The 22,242-nt window shown below is 39.2% G+C and overlaps 1 protein-coding gene across 8 annotated transcripts in view; it reads left to right on the forward strand.

The window, feature by feature from the left end:
* The window catches only part of arfgap1 (ADP-ribosylation factor GTPase activating protein 1), a 40,510-nt gene that overhangs the window by 12,298 nt on the left and 5,970 nt on the right, over positions 1–22,242 (forward strand). For 4 of the 8 annotated variants that reach the window (XM_080204900.1, XM_080204907.1, XM_080204902.1 and 1 more), the window contains exons 4-12: positions 343–452; positions 1,697–1,865; positions 4,675–4,775; positions 12,280–12,363; positions 12,471–12,582; positions 14,207–14,263; positions 17,036–17,068; positions 17,337–17,366; positions 18,992–19,048. In XM_080204900.1, coding sequence (XP_080061026.1) covers positions 343–452; positions 1,697–1,865; positions 4,675–4,775; positions 12,280–12,363; positions 12,471–12,582; positions 14,207–14,263; positions 17,036–17,068; positions 17,337–17,366; positions 18,992–19,048 — 753 coding nt within the window. The remainder of the gene's footprint in view (positions 1–342; positions 453–1,696; positions 1,866–4,674; positions 4,776–12,279; positions 12,364–12,470; positions 12,583–14,206; positions 14,264–17,035; positions 17,069–17,336; positions 17,367–18,991; positions 19,049–22,242) is intronic. The other 4 variants (XM_080204904.1, XM_080204908.1, XM_080204903.1 and 1 more) reach the window with 3 other exon arrangements.

The following is a 22,242-nucleotide window of genomic DNA, read 5'->3' on the forward strand; positions in this document are numbered from 1 at the left end:
TCTTCTGAATGCCATCTTTTAGCAATTGTTTTCTGACGGATATAATCTGGTGTGATGTAAGGTTGGAAGACCTAATGAAACACCGGTGACCAGATGTTTAAATGAACATGCAAAAAGTGCAAATGAATGTAAATTGCATTCGTGCCTCCAATCAGAAGGAAGGCCAACCCGCCATTGGGAGTGTTGCAACATGATTTTACACTGTTGGGTTTCTGACTTTTTGGCACCAGCTAGATTCTCTGTTCCCTCCTGCTACCAAACCCCCACATTGTGATGTGAGAATTCCATCCTATATTTATATTTGTGTTATGTTTTGTATAATGTCTATTTTCTCTCTCCTAGATTTGCTTTGAATGTGGAGCTTTCAATCCACAGTGGGTCAGTGTGACCTATGGAATATGGATTTGTCTTGAGTGCTCAGGAAAGCACAGAGGTCTAGGCGTCCACCTCAGGTAAAAGCATGGGTTAAAAAAGAAGCAAAGTTAACTGTAAAATGGAAGTTAAACATTGATTCCTCAGTTGATTTGTCTGGTGAAAGTCTGAACCATATGGGCCATTGTAACTGCTAGAGTTGTCTCTGGGTACAGTGAAAAATTAAATTCTGGTTCAACTCCTTTCTGGACTTTCATACGTTATTGAAAATCTGCTGTTGTGTCAAGACTCGTATGATAATAGCCACTTGAATGATGCATTATGACTGAATTATACCCTAATACAGACTTTAATACATTTAGGACACTGAGGGCACTATTATTAAATAGATTCAATATTAAGAAATGTTAATATTGTGAGTGTTATATATTTGGTGAAGCATTTTAATTTTTTTGTAAAAGTTATAGTTAGGGATGTTGCCTTGAGGAATGAAACTCTTATTTCAGGGTCCCTGCGTGCTCCAAGTAAACTCTGAGTCAAGCATTTCAAAGCCATAACTCTATCCCAGCGACATGACTTAGTCCCAATAGCCATTATGTTGTCTCTGTGTGAGATTGCCGAATAGTATTCAAAGATATCTTTTGCCATGTTCACAGGGAAACATATTGGGACTGCCCAAATGTATTTCACAGAGGACAGGGGATTTTAAAACCTATCAGCTTGTGTGGAACTTTAACATGGCTATCAAAAGTGAAAACCCATTGTCCCCATGTCCAACTTCATCCATCATGTTGTCTGGCAGCAGTTTGTTAGGGGATTAGCTCTCAATGTTTTTGTAGACTGATTTTGTTTCTTTATCCTCCTTGAGGATGCTGGTTGCAATTGTAGCAGTCTTGCTAACTGTGCTTAGCTGACTTAACTGGAGGCTTCAATTCTGCCTCATCCACTTTGAAGTAGCATGTGTCTGGAAGATATTTGCTTTGCCAGAAATGAGAATTAATACAGTAGGCCAGTTTAACCTAATTTAGATAAGTTAATTGTATCATTGGAAAACAGACTGATCTCATTTTTTGGAAATAATCCTTTTGGTTTGTTTGGTCTCATGTTTTAGTGTTTCGGGTGGGAATAATTTAGACAAAATTCAAATGTATTATGTGTTTTAATGTTTCAATAATTGTGATTGTATGGAGCCACTTTTATGTTGTTGATTTCACACTAGGTTGCCCTGTTTTCGATATGTATGGCCAATTTTTTTTCCAAAACCTTTTGAGAATCGCATGTATGTTTAATGGGTGAAATAAAATAGTTTCCTACTATCCTCTAGCTTTGTACGGTCTGTCACCATGGATAAATGGAAGGATTTAGAGTTGGAGAAGATGAAAGTTGGAGGCAATGCAAAATTCCGCCAATTTCTGGAGTCACAGGATTATGATTCATGTTGGTCACTTCAGGAAAAGTATAATAGTCGTGCTGCAGCTTTTTACAGAGACAAGGTACTATAGTTATTGCAATGATGTTGTTTATATGCTGTTGAGTGATCATAAATTATGGAGATATAGAGACTTTGAGGCTTTTTCTTAAAATCAATTTGACTGTATTAGGCTTAAGTTACCAGTGATTGAAATGTATAATCTTATTAAGCAAAGCTTTATTACTTCATTCATTTGTCATTTGCATAGATCCTTAGAATGCTTAGCTGAAACTTTCATTCATTTGTTTTTCTAACCTGATCCCAGTTTCGTCTAGTTGCAAAACCTTTTTTGCAGGCTACTTGTAAAATGTCAGAATCTTCAAAAGAATAGGTTTGCTTCGGCTCTTTTAAGGTACATTTGGTCATATTTAGTTTATTGCCCAGTTGCCATACAACAAGTGATCATAATATATATGGCAGATAAGTGTGATGGATCACATATCTCAATATTTGTACTAAAATAAGCCTAAAAGCGTAAATTGTCCTTCATTATGTTTGTTGCTAGTTAATGATGATTATAATGAGTTTTCATATATTGCCATCCAGAATCTTGCTGTGCAGATGCATGTTAATGAATTGTTTATTTTCTGGAAAGCACGTGTACTGCACTTCCATTTTTTAAAAACAATTAAAAACCTGTTTAAGTTAAACTTCTAGGCATCAAGAAAGCTCTCGAGAGCAATCTTGCCTTTGAGTCAGAACATTTTGGGTCCAAACTCCAACCATGAATATGAGAAAGTGCTTTGTTGCCACAAATGTTCTTCTTTGGATAAGTCATTAAACTAAGGTCACAACTTTATGTCCAGTGTCATACCTTCCTGTCCAGTATCCCACGTGATTTTGAGGATTGCATGGTGCTATTTGAAAACAGTATCGGTCGTTCTTTCGTTTATTGTCTGAAATACTTTGGGAGACACAGGAAAGTGCTATGGAAAGAAAGAAAAGACATGAATTAATCTGTCCAAAGGTTCAAAAAGTATGTATTGCTGTTATCTGACACTGGAGTGATCTGATTTTAAGCAAAATGTTCATCTGCTTTTGATAAGTCTATTAATTGACAAGAAAGCAATCTAAGGACAAGCATAAACATCAGAGTTTAAAACATCACAGTTTAAATTAATCATCAAATGTTTTAATAAATGTGCAAATAATCATATTTTACTTGCTAGTGCTGCTGTCTATCTGTTTTTCCAACTTAATCTTCTGAAGGTTCCTTCAGAAGCTTCCTTCCTGGGGGAAAATTTCATGGATATCATCTTAATGGAATCTTTATCAAGGAACTTTGTGTGTGAATATAGCTTTGGCTCCTGCTTGATTGTCTGTCTGTTGATTTTCTCATTTAATTACTGTCAACGTGTGCAGACATCCAACAGGGGCTGCTGTATTGTGTTCAGGAGTGGGAAACCTTTTCCAATACTTTTCATTCTCTCAGCTGGGAGCGATAGTTCAGTTTCGTAGAAGCCTAACTACCATCTGAATGAGACCAATTAGTACAGATTGGGAATTGAACTTGGATCCTCCTGATATGAAAGATTCAGCTACTCGGACTAAACTTGCTGTGCTGCTTGGGGACTCTAAGCTTAAGGCGTTTGCATGGATTTTATAATATTGGATAAAGCATAGCAAATTGGAGGATAATATGAGGTAGTTGGGATTGGATTTATGCTCTTCTATTTCATAATAGAAAAACAACAACAGCAACTTGCATTTATATATAACTACTTTAAGGTAATAAAGCATCCCAAGGTATTTCAGAAGAGGAAAATAGAAATAATAATTGGGATCAGTAAATGCCTATGTCTGTGCTTTGTTTATCCATTTTAAATTTTATCCATTTCTGCTAGTTCTTTAATAACTTATTTACTTGTGCCTTCCATCGGCATGTTGTCAGTGGGATATCATAAAGAATATGTTGCTGTAACAAATAGCCAACATGTATTTATCCTTAAAATAATGTTGTGCATGTTCCTAAGAACATAGGAAATAGGAGCAGAAATAGGCAAATTCAGCCTGCTCTGTCATTCAACCAGATCATGGCTGATCTCTTCCTGGTCTCAAATTTACCTCCCCATCTGTTCTTCATATCCCTTTTTCCTTCTTTTTTTGTTAGAAATACTTTTATCTCCCTCACTATGGAGCAGTGAGTTCCACAAATTCACCACTCTCTGCGAGAAGTAGTTTCTCCTCATCTCAGTTTTATATCTGCTGCCTTGCAACCTGTACCAGTGTCCTCTTGCCCTAGATTACCTTGTAAAAGGAAACATACACTTTATCAATCCCCTTTAAAATTTTGTATACCTTGATCAGACCCCCTCTCATCCTTCTAAACTCCAGCAAGTACAAACCCCAACTGTTTAATCTCTCCTCATTCATGATGCAAAATGATCCACAATTTGAGATTAGATTAGCACTTCGCGTGCGTGTTGTATTAACAATTAGTAACCAAACAAGCAAGAATTTTAATCAATTCAGAAAATAGCTACTACAAGGACTTTTTCCACAATTTTACGTAAAGAACATTTAGGAACTTCTTTGTTTTTAAAACATCTCCCAATGTTTATGCATCATTTCAGTTGTTGCACCTTATTTTATGTTCTGTTACTTTTGAGCAAATACTGGAGTTGGGGTTCAGCTGATGTTTTCAACTTGTTTCTTGGTAACCACCTAGTTTCTGCATCATTAACAATGTACACATTCATATCAATGTAGTTTAAAAAAAAATCTCCTGATCCATATTATGTTCTAAAATTACGAGTAAAAAAATTGCTAACTGTCTCATCTGTCATTCTGAGAGACAATACTAATGTACTTATTTTCTTATCGATTTTCAGATTGCTACCTTAGCTGATGGTAGAGAATGGTCCATTGAAACATCAGAAGCTCGGAACTGGACTCCACCACAGCCTAAAGTATCTTTATCTTCAGCTCATCGGTATTTAGACATCACTTTTTAAAAAATTATCCAACACTAGTATCCCATTGTTGCAGATAATATATAACTAAGATGTGATGAGGGCACATAATCTTTTTCAATCTACTCAGTGGCCAAGTAACATGTAGACAATGATGGCATCATATGTCAGTGATTTGACACCAACATTTAAATAGTGTTGTTTTATTACAATCAAAGCCACATCAAATGCAAAGGAAATTAAAATAATGACATTTGATTGGTATAATTTACAACATTGCCCACGGATCCAGATTTCCAATGACTCCCAATAAACAAATTGAACTTGGGCAGAAGTATGAGTAATTTTCAGTTGCCAAACCCTGATCAGTCTGATTTTTCATATAGTCATTTTTTTTTGTTCTAAAACGAAGTGTCATCAGTCACCCTATTAGGAAGACCCATAATCCTCAACAATCTTGGGTGCATCCTTTTTCTGTTCAATATTTTTCTAAAACCATGATCTTGGAATTGTAACAGATTGTTCCTATATATCAGTCATTGAAAGGTAGCATGTCTTGCCTCGCGCATTCTCCCTTTACAATACACTGATTAAATCAGACTGTTACCAAGGTGAGGCACAACTTCAAATTAGTAGCTAATTTATACACGATATATGAATGAACAGGATACAGTTTCAGTGTGAGAACAGCCACTTTATGCTCCTTGGATATGAAAAAAGACACTCATTACAAATCCACTAAATTTGGGTTCATCCGTTTTCAAGCTTTTCAAAGCCAAGCTGGTTCTGATTATTAAAATGTAGACATCTTCTTGTTTCTGACATATAAATGCCATTTCTGTTTACATGTAAAAAAGAATGTGAGCGGGCCTTTCCTACCCCTCCAGTACGTCTTTCACTGTTTAATTAATCCACGATGTCTATTTCAGCAAAATTAGTTGAAATCAACAGAGACCATCTTCATTGGCTTAAAATTCTTTATCAATGGCTCTGATAATTTAGGTAATGGAATATTTACATTATTTCAAAACAACCACAATTAACATGAGTATCAGGTTTATTGTTTTCATATTTGCAATTGGTTGCTACCTTTCCCTCTCCCCAGAAAAACTTTAAAAATTCAATCTTTTTGAACTGATGCTAACAGTGCAAAAAATATTTTAAGTCAGAAAGTTAAGCTTGAATGATTTGTTAATTTGTTACATCTCAATGTTACAATGTGATTCTCGAACTCCTGTTAACTACATTTGGATCAGTATCATTCCTTAACATGTACTTAAGAACTCTTAAGTACATTGTTACCAAGATCAAGATAAATGGTTATGAGCACATCAATGTCAACCCTTAATAATGTCCAAATTTGTTCTGAACAAAGAACAAAACAGCCCGGGAAACAGGCCCTTTGGCCCAACAAGCCCGTGCTGCCATTTTAACACCACCAGTCCACCCCTCCACCCATGACCCTTATCTATTGTTTTATGGCCATCCACATTGAGGAAAACTAATTTAGGGACAATTTATTACTGCCAATCAGCCTAATAGCACATCTTTGGGGTGTGGGAGGAAACCGGAGGACCCGGAGAAAACCCACGCAAGCACGGGGAGAATGCGCAAACTCCCATAGACACTGGCCCAAATCCATGTGTCTGCACAGCAAACAGTGATAGTCACTGAGCTGTCGACTTGCCCAGCATCTGGTCCAGTTTAAGCACACACTAACGACATGCAGCACTAGGCCAATCTCGAACAACCAAGAGAAGCCCAAGTACGACCCATCGCGTGTGTGCCCCTCGTTGGGCAACAAGGCGGACCGACTTAAAACCTGTGAATGAAAAGAGAAAAACATTATTATCATACCATATCCATTTACCTTACCGGGGACGCCCTAATGCTAATGAACCTTATTTAAAACAATCTCCTATATCCACCCATCTCCAACCCACTCGTGTGCCTGTCTAAGTTACTCTTAAACATCTCTAGCATGCTTGCCTCCACCACCTTGGCAGAGCATTCCATACCTCCACTACCCTCTGTGTGAAAAACCTCCCTCTAATATCTGTGTTATACCTCTCGCCCCTCACCTTAAGCCCATGGCCCCTCGTACTATGTGTCTCTACCAAAGGAAATAGCTTACCTCTGTTTATCTATACCCTTCATAATCTTATATACCTCTATTAGATCCCCCCTCAGTCGCCGTCTTTCAAGGGAAGAGAGCCCCAATTTCTTCAATCTTTCCTCATAACCCAGTCCTTCCATACCAGGCAACATCCTGGTAAACCTCCTCTGCACTCTTCCAGAGTCTCCACGTCCTTCTGGTAGTAAGGCGACCAGAACTGGACGCAGTACTCCAAATGCGGCCTAACCAACGTTCTATACAACTGCAACATTAGACTCCAGCTCTTATATTCTATACCCCTTCCTATAAAGGCTAACATACCATAGGCTTTCTTCACAACCTTCTCCACTTGTACTGCGACCTTCAAAGACTTGTGCACTTGCACCCCCAGGTCTTGCTGTGATTCTATACTTCTTATGGGCTTACCCTTAATCATATAACTCCCCCCTACATTATTCTGGCCAAAATGCATCACCTCACGTTTATAACGTTTTGCCTCCAACACAATCATTAAATCAGAAGCTAACAATGGAAATCGAAAGAAATCAAAGAAAACATGATTGTTTTTTGCCAGCTTTTTGTATCTGATCAAATTGATTTAAAGCATTATAGGATACTTATTTTCCAATTAGTAGGTTGTATTGGATTTGTGGATGACTTCATTTAGAGTCTTATTGTCTGTCCTTTCTCCTATGACTGAGATTCATATAAACCTAACATCCAGAACTAACCTGTGGTTAGCATTTGTACTTTGGTTGATTATGTTCTGTGTGTCTCTTTGTCTTTACGCCTACCCCATCGTTAATTGTTCTTGGACCCTTTCTCTGACTAAAACAAGAAGTTAAAAGTATCTGCTCTATTTGCATTGAAGCCCACACTTCGATTTGTTTATTTTGATTTGATTTATTATTGTCACATGTATTAACCTACAGTGAAAAGTATTGTTTCTTGCGCGCTATACAGTCAGAACATACCATTCATAGAGAAGGATACGAGAGCGTGCAGAATGTAGTGTTACAGTCATAGCTAGGGTGTAGACAAAGGTCAACTTAATGCAAGGTAAGTCCATTGAGTCACTTGGTATGTGACTTCAGACTTTTGTCTGTTTCCTGAAGGAAGAAGATGGAAGAGAGAATGTCCAGAGTGCGTGGAGTCCTTAATTATGCTGGCTGCTTTGCTGAGGCAGCAGGAAGTGTAGACAGAGTCAGTGAGTGGGAGACTGATTTGCATGATGCAGTGGGCTACATTTGCAAACTTTTGTAGCTCCTTGTGGTCTTGGGCACAGTAGGAGCCATACCAAGCTATGATACAATCAGAAAGAATGCTTTCTATGGTGCATCTGTAAACGTTGGTGAAAGTTGTAGCTGACATGCCAAATTTCCTTAGTCTTCTGAGAAAGTAGAGGCATTGGTGGGCTTTCTTAACTATAGTGTTGGCATGTTGGGGGGGTGGAGGGTGGGGTGGGGGGGGGGGGGGGGGGGGGGGGGGCGGGTGGGGAGGTACCAGGGCAGGTTGTTGATGACCGGAACACGATGAATTGTAACTGAAGAACTTTCCAATGTTCCTGAGAGACAATGGTAAACTATTCAATAAATACAAGTCATTTACATATTTATGGATTTACAAATCCAAGGTTCAAAGTATAATGGAGAGCTAAGCTGAATGGAAAAAGAGAATAAGAAGACCAAATGCAAAATATGAGAATAGAGTAGCAGCTAATATAAAAGGAAACTCAAAAAGCAGACACATACAAACATGTATGGATGTGGTTGTCACTGGCAAAGCAGTATTTGTTGTCCATCCCTAATTGCATTGAGCTTAATTGCCCACTAGGCCATTTCAGAGTGCAATAAGAGTTTTTTCTTATTCATTCATGGAATGTGGCACTGCTGTTTGGATGAACATTTATTGTGCAGCACTAATCGACCTTGAGAATATGGTATTGAACTGCCGTCTTGAACTGCTGCCATCCATGTACTGTAGGAACACCCACATGCTGTTAGGTAGGGAATTCCAGATTTTAGACTCAATGACAGTGAATGGTGATATAGGTCCAAGTCAAAATTATGTGTGACTTGAAAGGGCACTTGCAGATGGTGGCTCTCCCATAATCTACAGAGCTTGTCCACTGGGTGGTAGAAGTTACATGTTTGGAAGGTGCTGTCAAAGGAGCCTTGGTAAGTTGCTGCATTGCATCTTGTAGATGGTACACTTTGCTGCCACAGTGGTTGGTGGTGGAGGGAGTGAATGTTGGAGGTGTTGGATGGGGTGCCAATCAAGGAGGCTGCTTTGTTCTAGATGGTGTCAAGTTTTTTTGGATGTTTTTGGAGCTTCACTTATCCGGGCAAGTGGAGAGTATTTCATCCCACTCCTGACTTGTGCATTGTAGATGGCAGATGGGCTTTAAAGAGTCAGCAATTCAATTTCTTGTCAATGGTAACCCCCAGGATCTTAATAGTGGGGGATTCAATGATGGTGTTGTTATTGAATATCAAGGAGCAATTGTTAGATTCTCTCTTGCTGCAGGTGGCCATTGCCTGGCACTTATGTGGCATGAATGTTACTTGCCACTTTTGCCATATGGGCACAGGCTGCTTCAGTGTCTATGGAGTCACAAATGATATTGAACATTATGAAATCATCTGCAAACTTCCCCATTTCTGACCTTATGCTGGAGGGAAGGAAGATCAATGATGCAGCTGAAGATGAGTACAAGCCTAGTTTATTCAGCCTCTCCTCATAGCTCAACCCCCTCAACTCCGGCATCAGCCTAGTAAACCCCCTCTGCACTCCCTCCAAGGCCAAAATATCCTTGCGTAAGTACGGCGCCCAAAACTGCACACAGTACTCCAGCTGCGGTCTCACCAATGCCCTATACAGCCGCAGCAAGACCTCCCTACTTTTATATTCAATCCCCCTCGCTATGAAGGCCAGCATCCCATTTGCCTTCCTGGCCACCTGCTGTACCTGCAAGCTGGGTTTTTGCGACTCATGCACAAGGACCCCGAGGTCCCTCTGCACTGTCGCCTGCTGCAGTTTTTCTCCACGTAAGTAATAGTCCTTCCTACCATTATTCCTACCAAAGTGGACCACCTTACACTTGCCAACATTAAATTCCATTTGCCATTTCCTGGCCCATTCGCCCAGCCTATCTAGATCCTTCTGCAGACTCTCCACACCCTCCGCACAATTTGCCGTTCCCCCAATCTTGGTGTCATCAGCAAATTTCGACACCCTACACTCGGTTCCCTCCTCCAGATCATCTATATAAATGGTAAATAGCTGAGGCCCCAGCACCGACCCCTGGGGCACTCCACTAGTCACCAACCGCCAATCCGAATAGCACCCATTGACCCCCACTCTCTGCCTCCTATTTGACAACCAGTCCTCTATCCACGCTAACACCCTACCCCCAACTCCATGTCCCCTGACCTCCTGCAATAACCTCTTGTGAGGTACCTTGTCAAACGCCTTCTGAAAATCAAGAAAGACCACATCCACCGGCTCTCCTCTATCCACCGCCCTAGACACATCCTCATAGAACTCCAGTAAATTTGTCAGACACGACTTCCCCTTAACGAAACCGTGTTGCGTCTGCTCTATCAAGCAATTCCTCTCAAGATGCCTCGCTATTTCCTCCTTGATGACGAATTCTAACATTTTACCTACCACAGACGTTAAACTAACCGGCCTATAATTCCCTGCCTTTTGCCTGGCACTCTTCTTAAACAATGGCGTAACATTAGCCATTTTCCAATCTTCCGGCACTTCCCCGGAATCCAGCGACGTCTGGAAAATAACCACCAAGGCATCCACTATCACCTCCGCCATTGCATTCCATCCGGTCCTGGGGACTTGTCCACAATCAGCCCCTCCAGTCTGTCGAGCACCGCCTCTCTAGTAATAGTAATGTCATTGAGACCCTCCAGTCCTACCACCTTTCTATCTCTAACACCTGGCAAATTATTCACATCCTCCTCCGTGAAAACCGAAACAAAAAAGTTATTCAAGACCTCAGCCTTTTTCCCCATCCCCTACCACTAAGTCCCCCTTCTCATCCTCTAAGGGTCCAACGTTCACCCTAGCCAGCCTCTTCCTTTTTATATACTTATAAAAACTCTTGCTATCCTTTTTTATATTAAGCGCTAGCCCAAAACTAGCAAAAGATGTGTTCGGATTGATGTTTGGATGCACTTCTTCATGTAGAGTAATTAATTAATGGACTTCCAAGTGTAATAGCAAAAGGCATTTTTTAAAGAGGCCATTGGAATAGGGGAGCCATGGATTTGTTTGCAATTATGGCCTCTTATCTGTACTCATCTTTTTGATTAATATGATGACTAACTGGTTCAAGGTTGTTGGATGCATTCTGAAACTGATGAGATGAATTGATTGGAAAGGGTGCTTTTTTTTAAAACATTGAATGATGAGATCTTCCCCATGCAGAAAATAAGCTTTATAATTTACTACTGCATCAAACAATATAAAGGAGGTTATTTGGGATATAGCAAAATTCCATAAAACTAGTGGCATAGAAGAAAGAAAGTATCATCAGTTCTTTTTCTATCATCTTGCGCAGCTGAGAATAGGTAATTTGTAATGATTGAAAGACAAGTAAATTTGAATATCTGTCAAGACTATCAGCACAATTCCATTTTGACTTTCTGCATGAGAGTTTTGTACTGATTTCTTAATTTTAAATTTGCAAAATTTCCAGTATCACAGAGCTTGTGTATCTCTACTGTAACAGGAATACTCAAGTGTGAGCAGGTATTTTAATAACTGGTTGCATGTGCGTATTGATTGCATGTGGCCCTCTTGGCTAAAAATTCTATTTGAACTGACAGATCTCTGGTGCTACTGAGAGTTGTCTGGAGATGTTTGCAAAGTTTAGCTGTTAATCTGGCCTGTCTCTGTACTGCTGCTGCTCAGGTATTTACTGTAGGAACGTGATCTAAATAAGTTGCTTGATCAGTTAAAGCCTAATTGTTGTCAGAAGCTTCTTTGATTTGGCAGCTGTTTGACCCTTCTTCGTCTTGGCTCAAATTCTATTTAAAAAGTTGGTCAGCCTTTACCCCTTTTGTTATAAATTATATATATTTTAAGATTGCTTAGTTCTGATTTGTTGGCATATTATTTGAAATGTGAACCAAGGAGTATGGCCAATATTCTCAACTCTGCATAAATAGGTTAAAACATAAGCAGACTATCGATGCTAACACGACCATGTTACAAAATACAATGCAGCCTCATTACTTGTCTGTTCAACAAGTACCTTGTCAAGGAACCTGTTCTTGAGACTCAAGCTAAAGAAGCAAATGAGAAATCTTAATGTGCCACCTGGTTGCATCTATGTGTAAAGACTCAAATTACATTTATTTTATTTATTTATTTTGTATTTTCATTAGTAGCTCTGGACCTAACCAAACCTCTGCATCATCCTCTGATAAAATGTTTGAGGACTGGCTGAATGATGATAACTCGTATCAAAGGTAAAACTAAACGTTATATCCCTGTATCTGTGATGTGATTTGTTATTCCTCCTTTTGATCTTTTCAGTTGAAGGGTGTGGTAATTAATTTCCTTTCATTATTTAAAGTGGTGGAGGATATGGCAGTCAGGATAATCGTTATGTTGGATTTGGAAACACTGCATCTCCTCAGAAGAAGGAGGATGATTTTCTCAACAATGCCATGACTTCACTTTATTCGGTATGAAAATATCTTGGTTTTGTTGCAGTTACGGTTTTGCTTTAGAACGATAGTGAGGGGATTTTTGTTTTTTTTGGCTGCTGGTTAATACCTAATTTTAATTATGCATGACCACTAAGTGCCACTGTTTTCATGTAAATTTTATCTTGGAATGTGATAAAGATTTGAGAGTAACCTTGCACCTGTTATCTAAAGTTTAACTCTGTACTCATAGCACAAATGAGATGTCACTTTATTAAAGAAAATTGATTTTAAATTGGCTATATCAACCTGCTATAGAACTTGAAATCTTTGTGTAGTAGAGTGATGTTTAATAAAGTATTGTTCTGTTCTTTGAATGAAAGATCAAGGTAAAAATACTGTTGTACTGGTAGCATTATCCAATACTTGGATGTTTCTTGTTGGTTTATGAACCTAATTGACTTTTTTGAAAGTTAACTATGTTAACTTCCAACAATTGCCAAAGTAGCTAAATTGTAGCAATACTATCTAGGCAGGTTATATATTATGAATATAGGAATACATATCTTACACAGTGCTTGCTTACAAATTTTCTAGCCTCAAGAGACTGTTTCCTGATAGCATAATAATACATTTCTGCTTTATAAAATATAGGATTGTTTTTATTATCAATGAAACTTGCAAAAGTGGATTTCACCTACTCAGGATATCCTTATATATGTCTTGCAGTCATTTTTAAAAATTATAGTCATTGTTTTATAGGCAAAAATGCTAGCCAGTTTGTGAACACAGGAAGCAAGGTGATGAATGATCAGTTCAGTGCTCCTTCAGTATGGCATGGAAATGTCAGCCTAGATTTTGTACTCAGTTTCAAACAAGCTTGAAACCCATAACTTTCTGATTTGTGAAAGTCCTTGTCTGAGTCAAACTTAGAGTTAAGGGATCTATTTATATGTATGCAATATAAAATAAGGATCCCAAGATAACTCAAGTTTTCAATAATGTAAAGTTTCAATTTTTGGCTAGTCTTATTTTGAAGAATATAAAACTCGAAACACTAACATGAATTTTTTGTCATGTAAGTGCATATAATATTTAAATATTTAATGTTAGCCCAGTACCAAAATCTTTGAACTGTTGTGAATCTTCTCTTCCAAATACTTGCAAGCGCTGCTTAATTAATTGACCCATGTACTGCTTGCTTGGGGTTTAGGGGCAAGAAGGAGAGTTATAGTCAGCATGATTGAATATAAAGTTAAAGTTTATTTATTTATTAGTCAAAAGTAAGGCTTACGTTAACACTGCAATGAAGTTACTGTGAAATTTCCTTCGTCACCACATTCTGGTGCCTGTTCAAGTTAATGCACCTAACCAGCATGGCTTTCAGAAGGTAGAAGGAAACCCACACAGACACGGGGAGAACTCCAAAGTGACCCAAGCCTGGAATCAAAGCCGGGTCCCTGGTGCTGTGAAGCAGCAGTGCTAACCACTGTGCTATCACTATCCTGAATATCCTGATTGTTGAAAGTTTCATATGACTGGCAATTTTTATTACACTTGGAATTAAAACCGACATTACAGAAACCAAAAACTGGCATTTTTACTATAAATGACCAAGAACAAGGGACATAAAATTCTTTTGGATATATTTACTGTTTTACAGGGTTGGAGCAGTTTTACTGTTGGAGCCACGAAGTTTGCTTCAGCAGCAAAAGAAGGTGTAAGTAGCCTATTCCAACTTCTGATTTTAAGTCACAGAACCATTTCCAATTGGTTAGTTTGAGCAATGCAGCATTTTCTGCAAATATTCAAGTTTATTAAACCTTTCCTATTCTGCTAATTTAGTCATTGATCTTTGAGAGATTCACAGGCCTGAGCATTTACTTAAAACATTTTATGTTCAATTAAATTTTTTTTGATTGTCTTTTTTTTGATGTCTTGTTTTAAGAAGTAAATGTAATGTTAAAATGAATAGGTGTAAAAGTAACAGCATTGTTGTGGTGGGTAGATTTTAACTTCCCCTACATTGAGTGGGACTCACTTAGTGTTAGGCGCATGAATGGGACAGAGTTTGTAAGGAGTATCCAGGAGGGTTTCTTGAAATGCATGTAAATAGTCCAACTAGGGAAGGGGCCATGCTGGACCTGATATTGGGGAATGAGCCCAGCTAGGTGGTTGACGTTTCAGTAGGGGAGCAGTTTGGGAACAGTGACCACAATTCAGTAAGCTTTAAGGTACTGATGGATAAAGAAAAGTGTAGTCCTCAAGTTAAGGTGCTAAACTGGGATAAGAGTAATTACAATATTAGGCAGGAACTGAAAAATGTAGATTGGGGGCAGATATTTGAGGGCAAATCATCATCTGGCATGTGGGAGCCTTTCGCATGTAGGTTGATAGGGATTCAGGACAGGTATGTTCCTATAAGGATAAAGGATAAGTATGGCCAGTTTTAGGAACCTTGGATAATTAGAGATATTGTGAGCCTAGGCAGAGAAGGAAAAGGAAGCATTTGTCAAGGCTAGGAGGCTGGGAACACACAAAGCGAGTGTGGAATACAAGGAAAGTAGAAAGAAACTTAAACAAGCAGTAAGGAGGGCTAAAAGGGGTCACGGAAAATCATTGGCTAGCAGGATTGAGGAAAATACCAAGGCATTTTATACATATATAAAGAGCAAGAAGGTAGCCAGGGAGAGGGTTGGCCTACTCAAGGACAGGGGAGGGAATCTATGCGTGAAGCCAGAGAAAATGGGCGAGATAATAATGAATACTTTGCATCAGTATTCGCCAAAGAGAAGGACTTGGTGGATGATGAGTCTGGGAAAAGGTGTGTAGATAGTTTGAGTCGTGTTGCGATCAAAGAGGAGGTGGTATTGGGGTTCTTGAGAAACATTAAGGTAGTCAAGTCCCCAGGGCCTGATGGAATATATCCCAAAATACTGAGAGGCAAGGGAGGAAATTACTGGGGCCCTGAGAGAAATCTTTGTATCCTCACTGGCTACAGGGGAGGTCCTAGAAGATTGGAAAATAGCCAATGTTCCTTTGTTTAAGAAGGCTGGCAAGAATAATCCAGGTAATTAAAGACCAGTGAGCCTTGTGTCAGTGGTAGGGACGTTATTGGAGAAGATTCTTCAAGACAGGATTTACTCCCACTTGGAAATAAGTGCACATATTAGCTAGAGGCAACATAGTTTTGTGAAGGCAAGGTCACGTCTCGCTAACTTGATCGAGTTTTTCAAGGAAGTGATAAAGATGTTGATTGAGGGTAAGGCAGTGGATGTTGTCTACATGAACTTCAGTAAGGCCTTTGACAAGGTCCCTCATGGCAGACTGATGGAGAAGGTGAAGTCGCATGGGATCAGAGGTGAGCTGGCAAGGTGGATACAGAACTGGCTCAGTCATCGAAGACGGAGGGTAGCAGTGGAAAGGTGTGATTCTGAATGAAGGGCTATGACAAGTGGCGTTCTTCAGGGATCGGTGCTGGGACCTAGGAATAGGAGGAAAATGTATCTGATTTGATTAGTAAATTTGCAGACGACCAAAGGTTGGTGGAGTTACCGATAGCAATAAGGGCCATCAGAGGATACAGCAGGATATAGGTCAGTTGGAGGCTTGGGCGGAGAGATGGCAGATGGTCTTTAATCTGGACAAATGTGAGGTAACACATTTTGGAAGGTCCAATACAGAGAGGAAATATTACAGTAAATGGCAGAACCCTTAAAAGTATTGATAGGCAGACGGATCTGGGTGTACAGGTACACAGGTTACTGAAAGTAGCAATGCAGGTGGAGAAGGTGGTCAAGAAAGCTTATGGCATGCTTATCTTCATTGGCAAGTAATGTTGTAGCTTTATAGAACCATAATTAGGCTGCACTTGGAATATAGTGTTCAATTCTGGTTGCCACACTACCAGAGGGATGTGGAGACTTTGGAGAGGGTACAGAAAAGATTTACCAGGATGCTGCCTGATATGGAGGGCATTAGCTATAAGGAGAGGTTGGAGAAACTTGGTTTGCTCTCACTGGAATGACGGAGACTGAGGGACAACCTGATAGAAGTTTACAAGATTGAGGGGAATGGACAGAGTGGATAGTCAGAAGCTTTTTTCCCAGGGTGGAAGAGTCAATTACTGGGGGGGCATAAATTTAAAGTGGGGGAGGCAAGGTTTAAAGGAGATGTACGAGGCAAGTTTTTACACCAAAGATGGTGGGCGCCTGGAACTTGTTGTCGGGGGACGTAATGGAAGCAGATACGATAGTGACTTTTAAGGGGTATCTGGACAAATACATGAATAGACTGAGAATTGAGGGATATGATCCCCGGAAGGGTAGAGGGGTTTTAGTTCAGTCGGGCAGCATGGTTGGAAGAGGCTTGGAGGGTCAAAGAGCCTGTTCCTATAATTTTCTTTGTCCTTTGTTCTTTCCTTGTTCTTTAATTTACTTTTGAGAAGCGTGAAAATATTTGTGTGAAACTTATCATTATTTTGCTCAAACAGGCAGCAAAACTTGGAAGTCAGGCAACACAAAAGGTACTGTTCATTTATTTCATTTTGTTGCATATTCTTTGTCAGATGTTGCCAGGTGTAGCCAAATTGGTTTAGTACCAAAGTTAACAGGATCTAGCAGACAAAAAAACAATAGCATCTTGATTTTCTGTTTCAAGTTTGACAGCATCTCAAATGTGATCAGCATTACGGCATTGAGCACTTTCATGTTTTTGGAAGCGGGTAGGGGAGGGAACTTGTGCATTCCTAAATGGTGCTTGTTCTATCCTTGTTGCTTTCTTGTTGGATAAAGGTTTGGGGCTACAAGCAGCAGCCAGAGCCGGTAAAGTGCCTGTTTTCTGTGCATGTCAGATTGTTTACCAGCAAAGGTGTTCATTAATTGTGTGGCATCAGTACCCTCTTTTTACTTTGGCCAACATCACTTTGATTTCATAAACCTCATGTAGCTACTAATTTTTCAGGAACTGACTTTGAACCGTAATTTGTGCAAATTACGGTTCAAAATCAGTTCCTGAAAAATATGTGTTTATCAGGTGTTTTGGAGCATATGGTAGCAGTCTTTTATTATTTCTTAGCAGTGGCCCATCGCTTTCCTTTTGCAGTCTGGCAAAAGGACTGCTAGTGTTAACATCTGTTACAGTGTAAAGGTCCCCATTACTACTTCTCACATTCTTCCCTCAATTTCCTATATCGTATTCCAGATTCATGACATTAGGTAGTAGGTGACACCCAATATACTGTACATGAAAATATAGAAAAGGTATTGAACCAACTTAGCATATTGTTTTGTTTATCAACTTTTCTGTCCTGAAGGCAGTTGTAGATGTTTGGGAAGAGATTTGGCTAACAGTACTGTTAACCACACTTTGTGTTGGTCTGGAACTTGAGTCTTGGCAGGCTATTTGATCTCTTCAATCATCTGATCTTTTTCGCACCTTGACCATACTGGTATACTACCAGCAGAATCTCTGCATAGCATTTATGATTGGTAGAACACTTTCTGTTTGAAGTGAGAATTATTGAGATGGTTCTCAGCTGTTTAGAATTATAATTGCTCACCAATAGATCCTTTCTAAAATTAAAATATTTCTGTAACAAAAATGTACAAACATTCTTTTCCAGACATGCACAATTTTCCCTGCCTTTGTGGAAGACCTTTTTAGAGCTTTATTACAACTTTACTACTGATTTAGATAGAAAGCTTCAAAGGTCATAGAGGCTGAGTAATTGCAAAAGTTAATGGCTTACAAATGTGATTACAAACGAGTACAGAAATTCCCTTCAACAGTGGAAGTTTAGCTAACTGGTCAACAATTTTTATTAAATGAGTTTGGAAGTTATCCAGTAAAATTTTACTTTGAGCCCTGGGGTAAAATTCTACTTTGATGGAAATGGAAAACCAGCAGTTGTGAATTGGCCATCCCTCCATTCATTCCACCTGACATGTTTGCCTGTAACATATATTTGATCTGCCCATTTTGCATTCCCATCGAAATTGAACTTACCTTATATGTAAGACATTGTTGCACTGAAAATGAAACTTTGAACGAAATGTCCTCTGAACCTTTTAGAATTTTAAAAAGCTTTGACAATGCAACATAGACCTTTCACACAGCCACTAGGAAGAGAAGAGACCTTTAGAATTTAGACTCGGCTGAAATGGAATTAGATTGTATGCCTGACTGAACTACAAACAGCAATATGTCCTGCTTGTGTTTCATGTATGAAGAAAAATTCACAATGTGGTGAAATAGATGTCTCTGAAGCCTTGCTTGCTATGTCATGAGAGCTTGTTGTATTGACGTTGTTGTGTCCTGTCTGCATGTACTGTGGTTTATGCTGAAGTTGAGGCAATTGTATTCTTCAGCTGTTTGCTTGCTGCATGTTTGATATATATAAAATGTACACCTTTCGTTACTGATAAATTCTTTCCTTGCTTTTAAATAGGCTACAGAGTTGGGTCACACTATCAATGAGAGTGTCATCAAACCTGCTCAGGACAAGGTAACATAGTCCTGCTTAAGGAGCTCATACTAGTCATCATTAGTATGTACATTAATTACTTGAAATAATAGCTCTATTATCATTGGGCATCAATTTTTCCCAATTAAGCTATACATATAAGCCAATAGGGGTTCAGATTTTGCTGCAGTGTCATCTGTTAGGACTAGCCTCCGCACCCTTCAACTCAAAAGATTTTTGCCCTCTAATGACACAGCGAGGGAAATGGTGTCTGAGACCTGAGGTTGGCACCCAGCCAGCAGGGTATCTCAATCAGAGATTTAAGATTGGGAAATTTAATCGGGGAAAGACTAAGAAGGGGGAAAATTTAATGTTAAACCAAAGTATAGAAAAACGATAAAGATTGGATTAAGAAAGTGAAAAATAAGAGACTAAAGAAAAGTATGGAAAAAGTTAATATTTAGCATGTTGGAAATCTAAAATAATTTGCAAACTAACTTATTTAATGAATTTTAGTGCCAGTGAAATAGATTGGTGTTAATGACTAACATGGTTACATGTAACCAAATGGTATTTGTTTTTAATTACTAACTCTAAATATCTATAGTGAGTGTAGTTTATATCCATGGTGCAAATAATAACTTCATATCATTCAATGCATGCCAGTTGTGAGGCAGGCAGTGAACTGCCACAAAGCTAACAGAATCTCAAACATCAACTTTTAAGAAAAGAAAGATCTGCAATTATATGGCCTCTTTCACAAACACAGGATAGCTCAAATCACTTTTTCCAGCCAATGTGGTCACTATTATAACGTAGGAAACATAGCTGCCAATTTGCACTCAGGAAGCTCCAACTAATGGCAATGTAATAATAAAATAATCTGCCTTTGAGATGCTTATTGAGGAATAAATATTGACTGGAATACTGGGGACATCTCTCTTGCTTCTCTTCCAAATCGTGCCATGGGAACTTTTATGCATACTTGGGAAGGCCGATAGGGCTTCAGTTGAAGGTCTCATTTAAAAAATGGCAGCACTCAGCACTGCACTGGAATGCCAGCATTTAACTTTTCTGCTCAAATCTTGGAATCCATAATCTGATATCTCAGATGCAAATGCTACTGACTGAACCATAGCTATGAATATTTGGTTTGAACTGTGTACCTGACCTTCACCTGAAGTAAATAAAGCCATTTGCCCATAGATAACAGATATCTTCACAGCAAAATCTGACTCATTATCTGCATTGATTTGGTGTAGGTCTTTTATCTGTGCATTTCACAGTTTAGAATTTATTAGCTATAAAAATATTTTTCATTTTGGAGTAGCTTCAAAAATTAAGAGTTTTAAACACTGAAGTTTTTTTACTTTAGAACTTACACTGTGAAATCACCTATAATAAAGTGTATTGAAAAGGCAAATTTTAAAGAAGTTACAAAATTTGTCATTGCTTTTAGCATTTAGTTTAGTGATATTTTTGCTTATGAGCACTTTCAAAAATTTTTGAGCAATTTTGGAATTTGTATTCTGTTTTTAATTGAATGTTCTAAGCCTCGTTCTATACACAGATGATCGTGGTTCCGTTCCATAAGGATACCTAAATAAAACTAATATGTGATACTTGTTTCACAAATTATAAATTCCACTTTCATTACTTTCATTTGTATTTAGCATGACAGCCAATTAAACTATTTTTCAAAAAATTTATATGGTTTCGCCATTGCTTAATTGTACATTGCTTCCATGGCAGTTTGTACTAGTATATAGTTTGTCATTTAATATTCCATTTATATTAGAATGTACAGAGACATCGTACATTTGATTTATTAATGGGTGCTATTTCCATGTCCTTCCTATAACAGGGTATCAAAAACGGCACACTATGTTCCGAGTGGCCTGATTAAAGTCTCGATTTTCAAGTTTAACATTGCTTCAATGCTTTTGTATTCTGTGCCTCTAGATGCAAAATTTTTTTAAATTTATTTCCATTGCCATTTTGTGTGCATGATGTTCTCTTACTCCTCTGTATTTAAATTCTTTCCATTTAAAGTATATTCCTTTTCATAAGAACATAAGAAATAGGAGCAGGAGTAGGCCATCTAACCCTTCGAGCCTGCCCCGCCATTCAATAAGATCATGGCTGATTTGTCGTGGCTCAGTTCCACTTTCCCGCCCTCTCCCCATAACCCTTAATCCCCTCTCTTATCAAAAACCCATCAACCCGCGTCTTAAAAATATTTAGCGAGGCAGCCTCCACCACTTCAACGGGCAGAGAATTCCAGAGATTCACCACCCTTTGAGTGAAGAAGTTCCTCCTCAACTCCGTTCTAAACCGCCCCCCCTTTATCTTGAGGCTGTGCCCCCTAGTCCTACTGTCTTTTTTGAGCGGGAAGAGTCTCTCCACCTCTATCCTATCCATCCCATTCATCTTATACGTCTCAATGAGATCTCCCCTCATTCTTCTAAACTCTAACGATTACAAGCCTAGTTTATTCAGCCTCTCCTCATAGCTCAACCTCCTCAACTCCAGTATCAGCCTAGTAAACCTCCTCTGCACTCCCTCCAAGGCCAAAATATCTTTGCGCAGGTGCGGTGCCCAAAACTGCACACAGTACTCCAGCTGCGGCCTCACCAATGCCCTATACAGCTGCAGCAAGACCTCCCTATTTTTATATTCAATGCCTCTCGCTATGAAGGCCAGCATCCCATTCGCCTTCCTGACCACATGCTGCACCTGCAAGCTGGGTTTTTGTGACTCATGCACAAGGACCCCGAGGTCCCTCTGCACCGTCGTCTGCTGCAGTTTTTCGCCACGTAAGGAATAGTCCTTCCTACCATTATTCCTACCAAAGTGGACCACCTCACACTTGCCAACATTAAATTCCATTTGCCATTTCCTGGCCCATTCGCCCAACCTATCTAGATCCTTCTGCAGACTCTCCACACCCTCCGCGCAATTTGCCGTTCCCCCAATCTTGGTGTCATCAGCAAATTTCGACACCCTACACTCGGTTCCCTCCTCCAGATCATCTATATAAATGGTAAAAAGCTGAGGCCCTAGCACCGACCCCTGGGGCACTCCACTAGTCACCAACCGCCAATCCGAATAGCACCCATTGACCCCCACTCTCTGCCTCCTATTTGACAACCAATCCTCTATCCACGGTAACACCCTACCCCCAACTCCATGTCCCTCGACCTTCTGCAATAACCTCTTGTGAGGTACTTTGTCAA

The sequence above is a fragment of the Carcharhinus amblyrhynchos genome, chromosome 16, assembly GCF_965287045.1.
Source record: "Carcharhinus amblyrhynchos chromosome 16, sCarAmb.v2.hapA, whole genome shotgun sequence".
NCBI classification, from domain to species: Eukaryota; Metazoa; Chordata; class Chondrichthyes; order Carcharhiniformes; family Carcharhinidae; genus Carcharhinus; species Carcharhinus amblyrhynchos.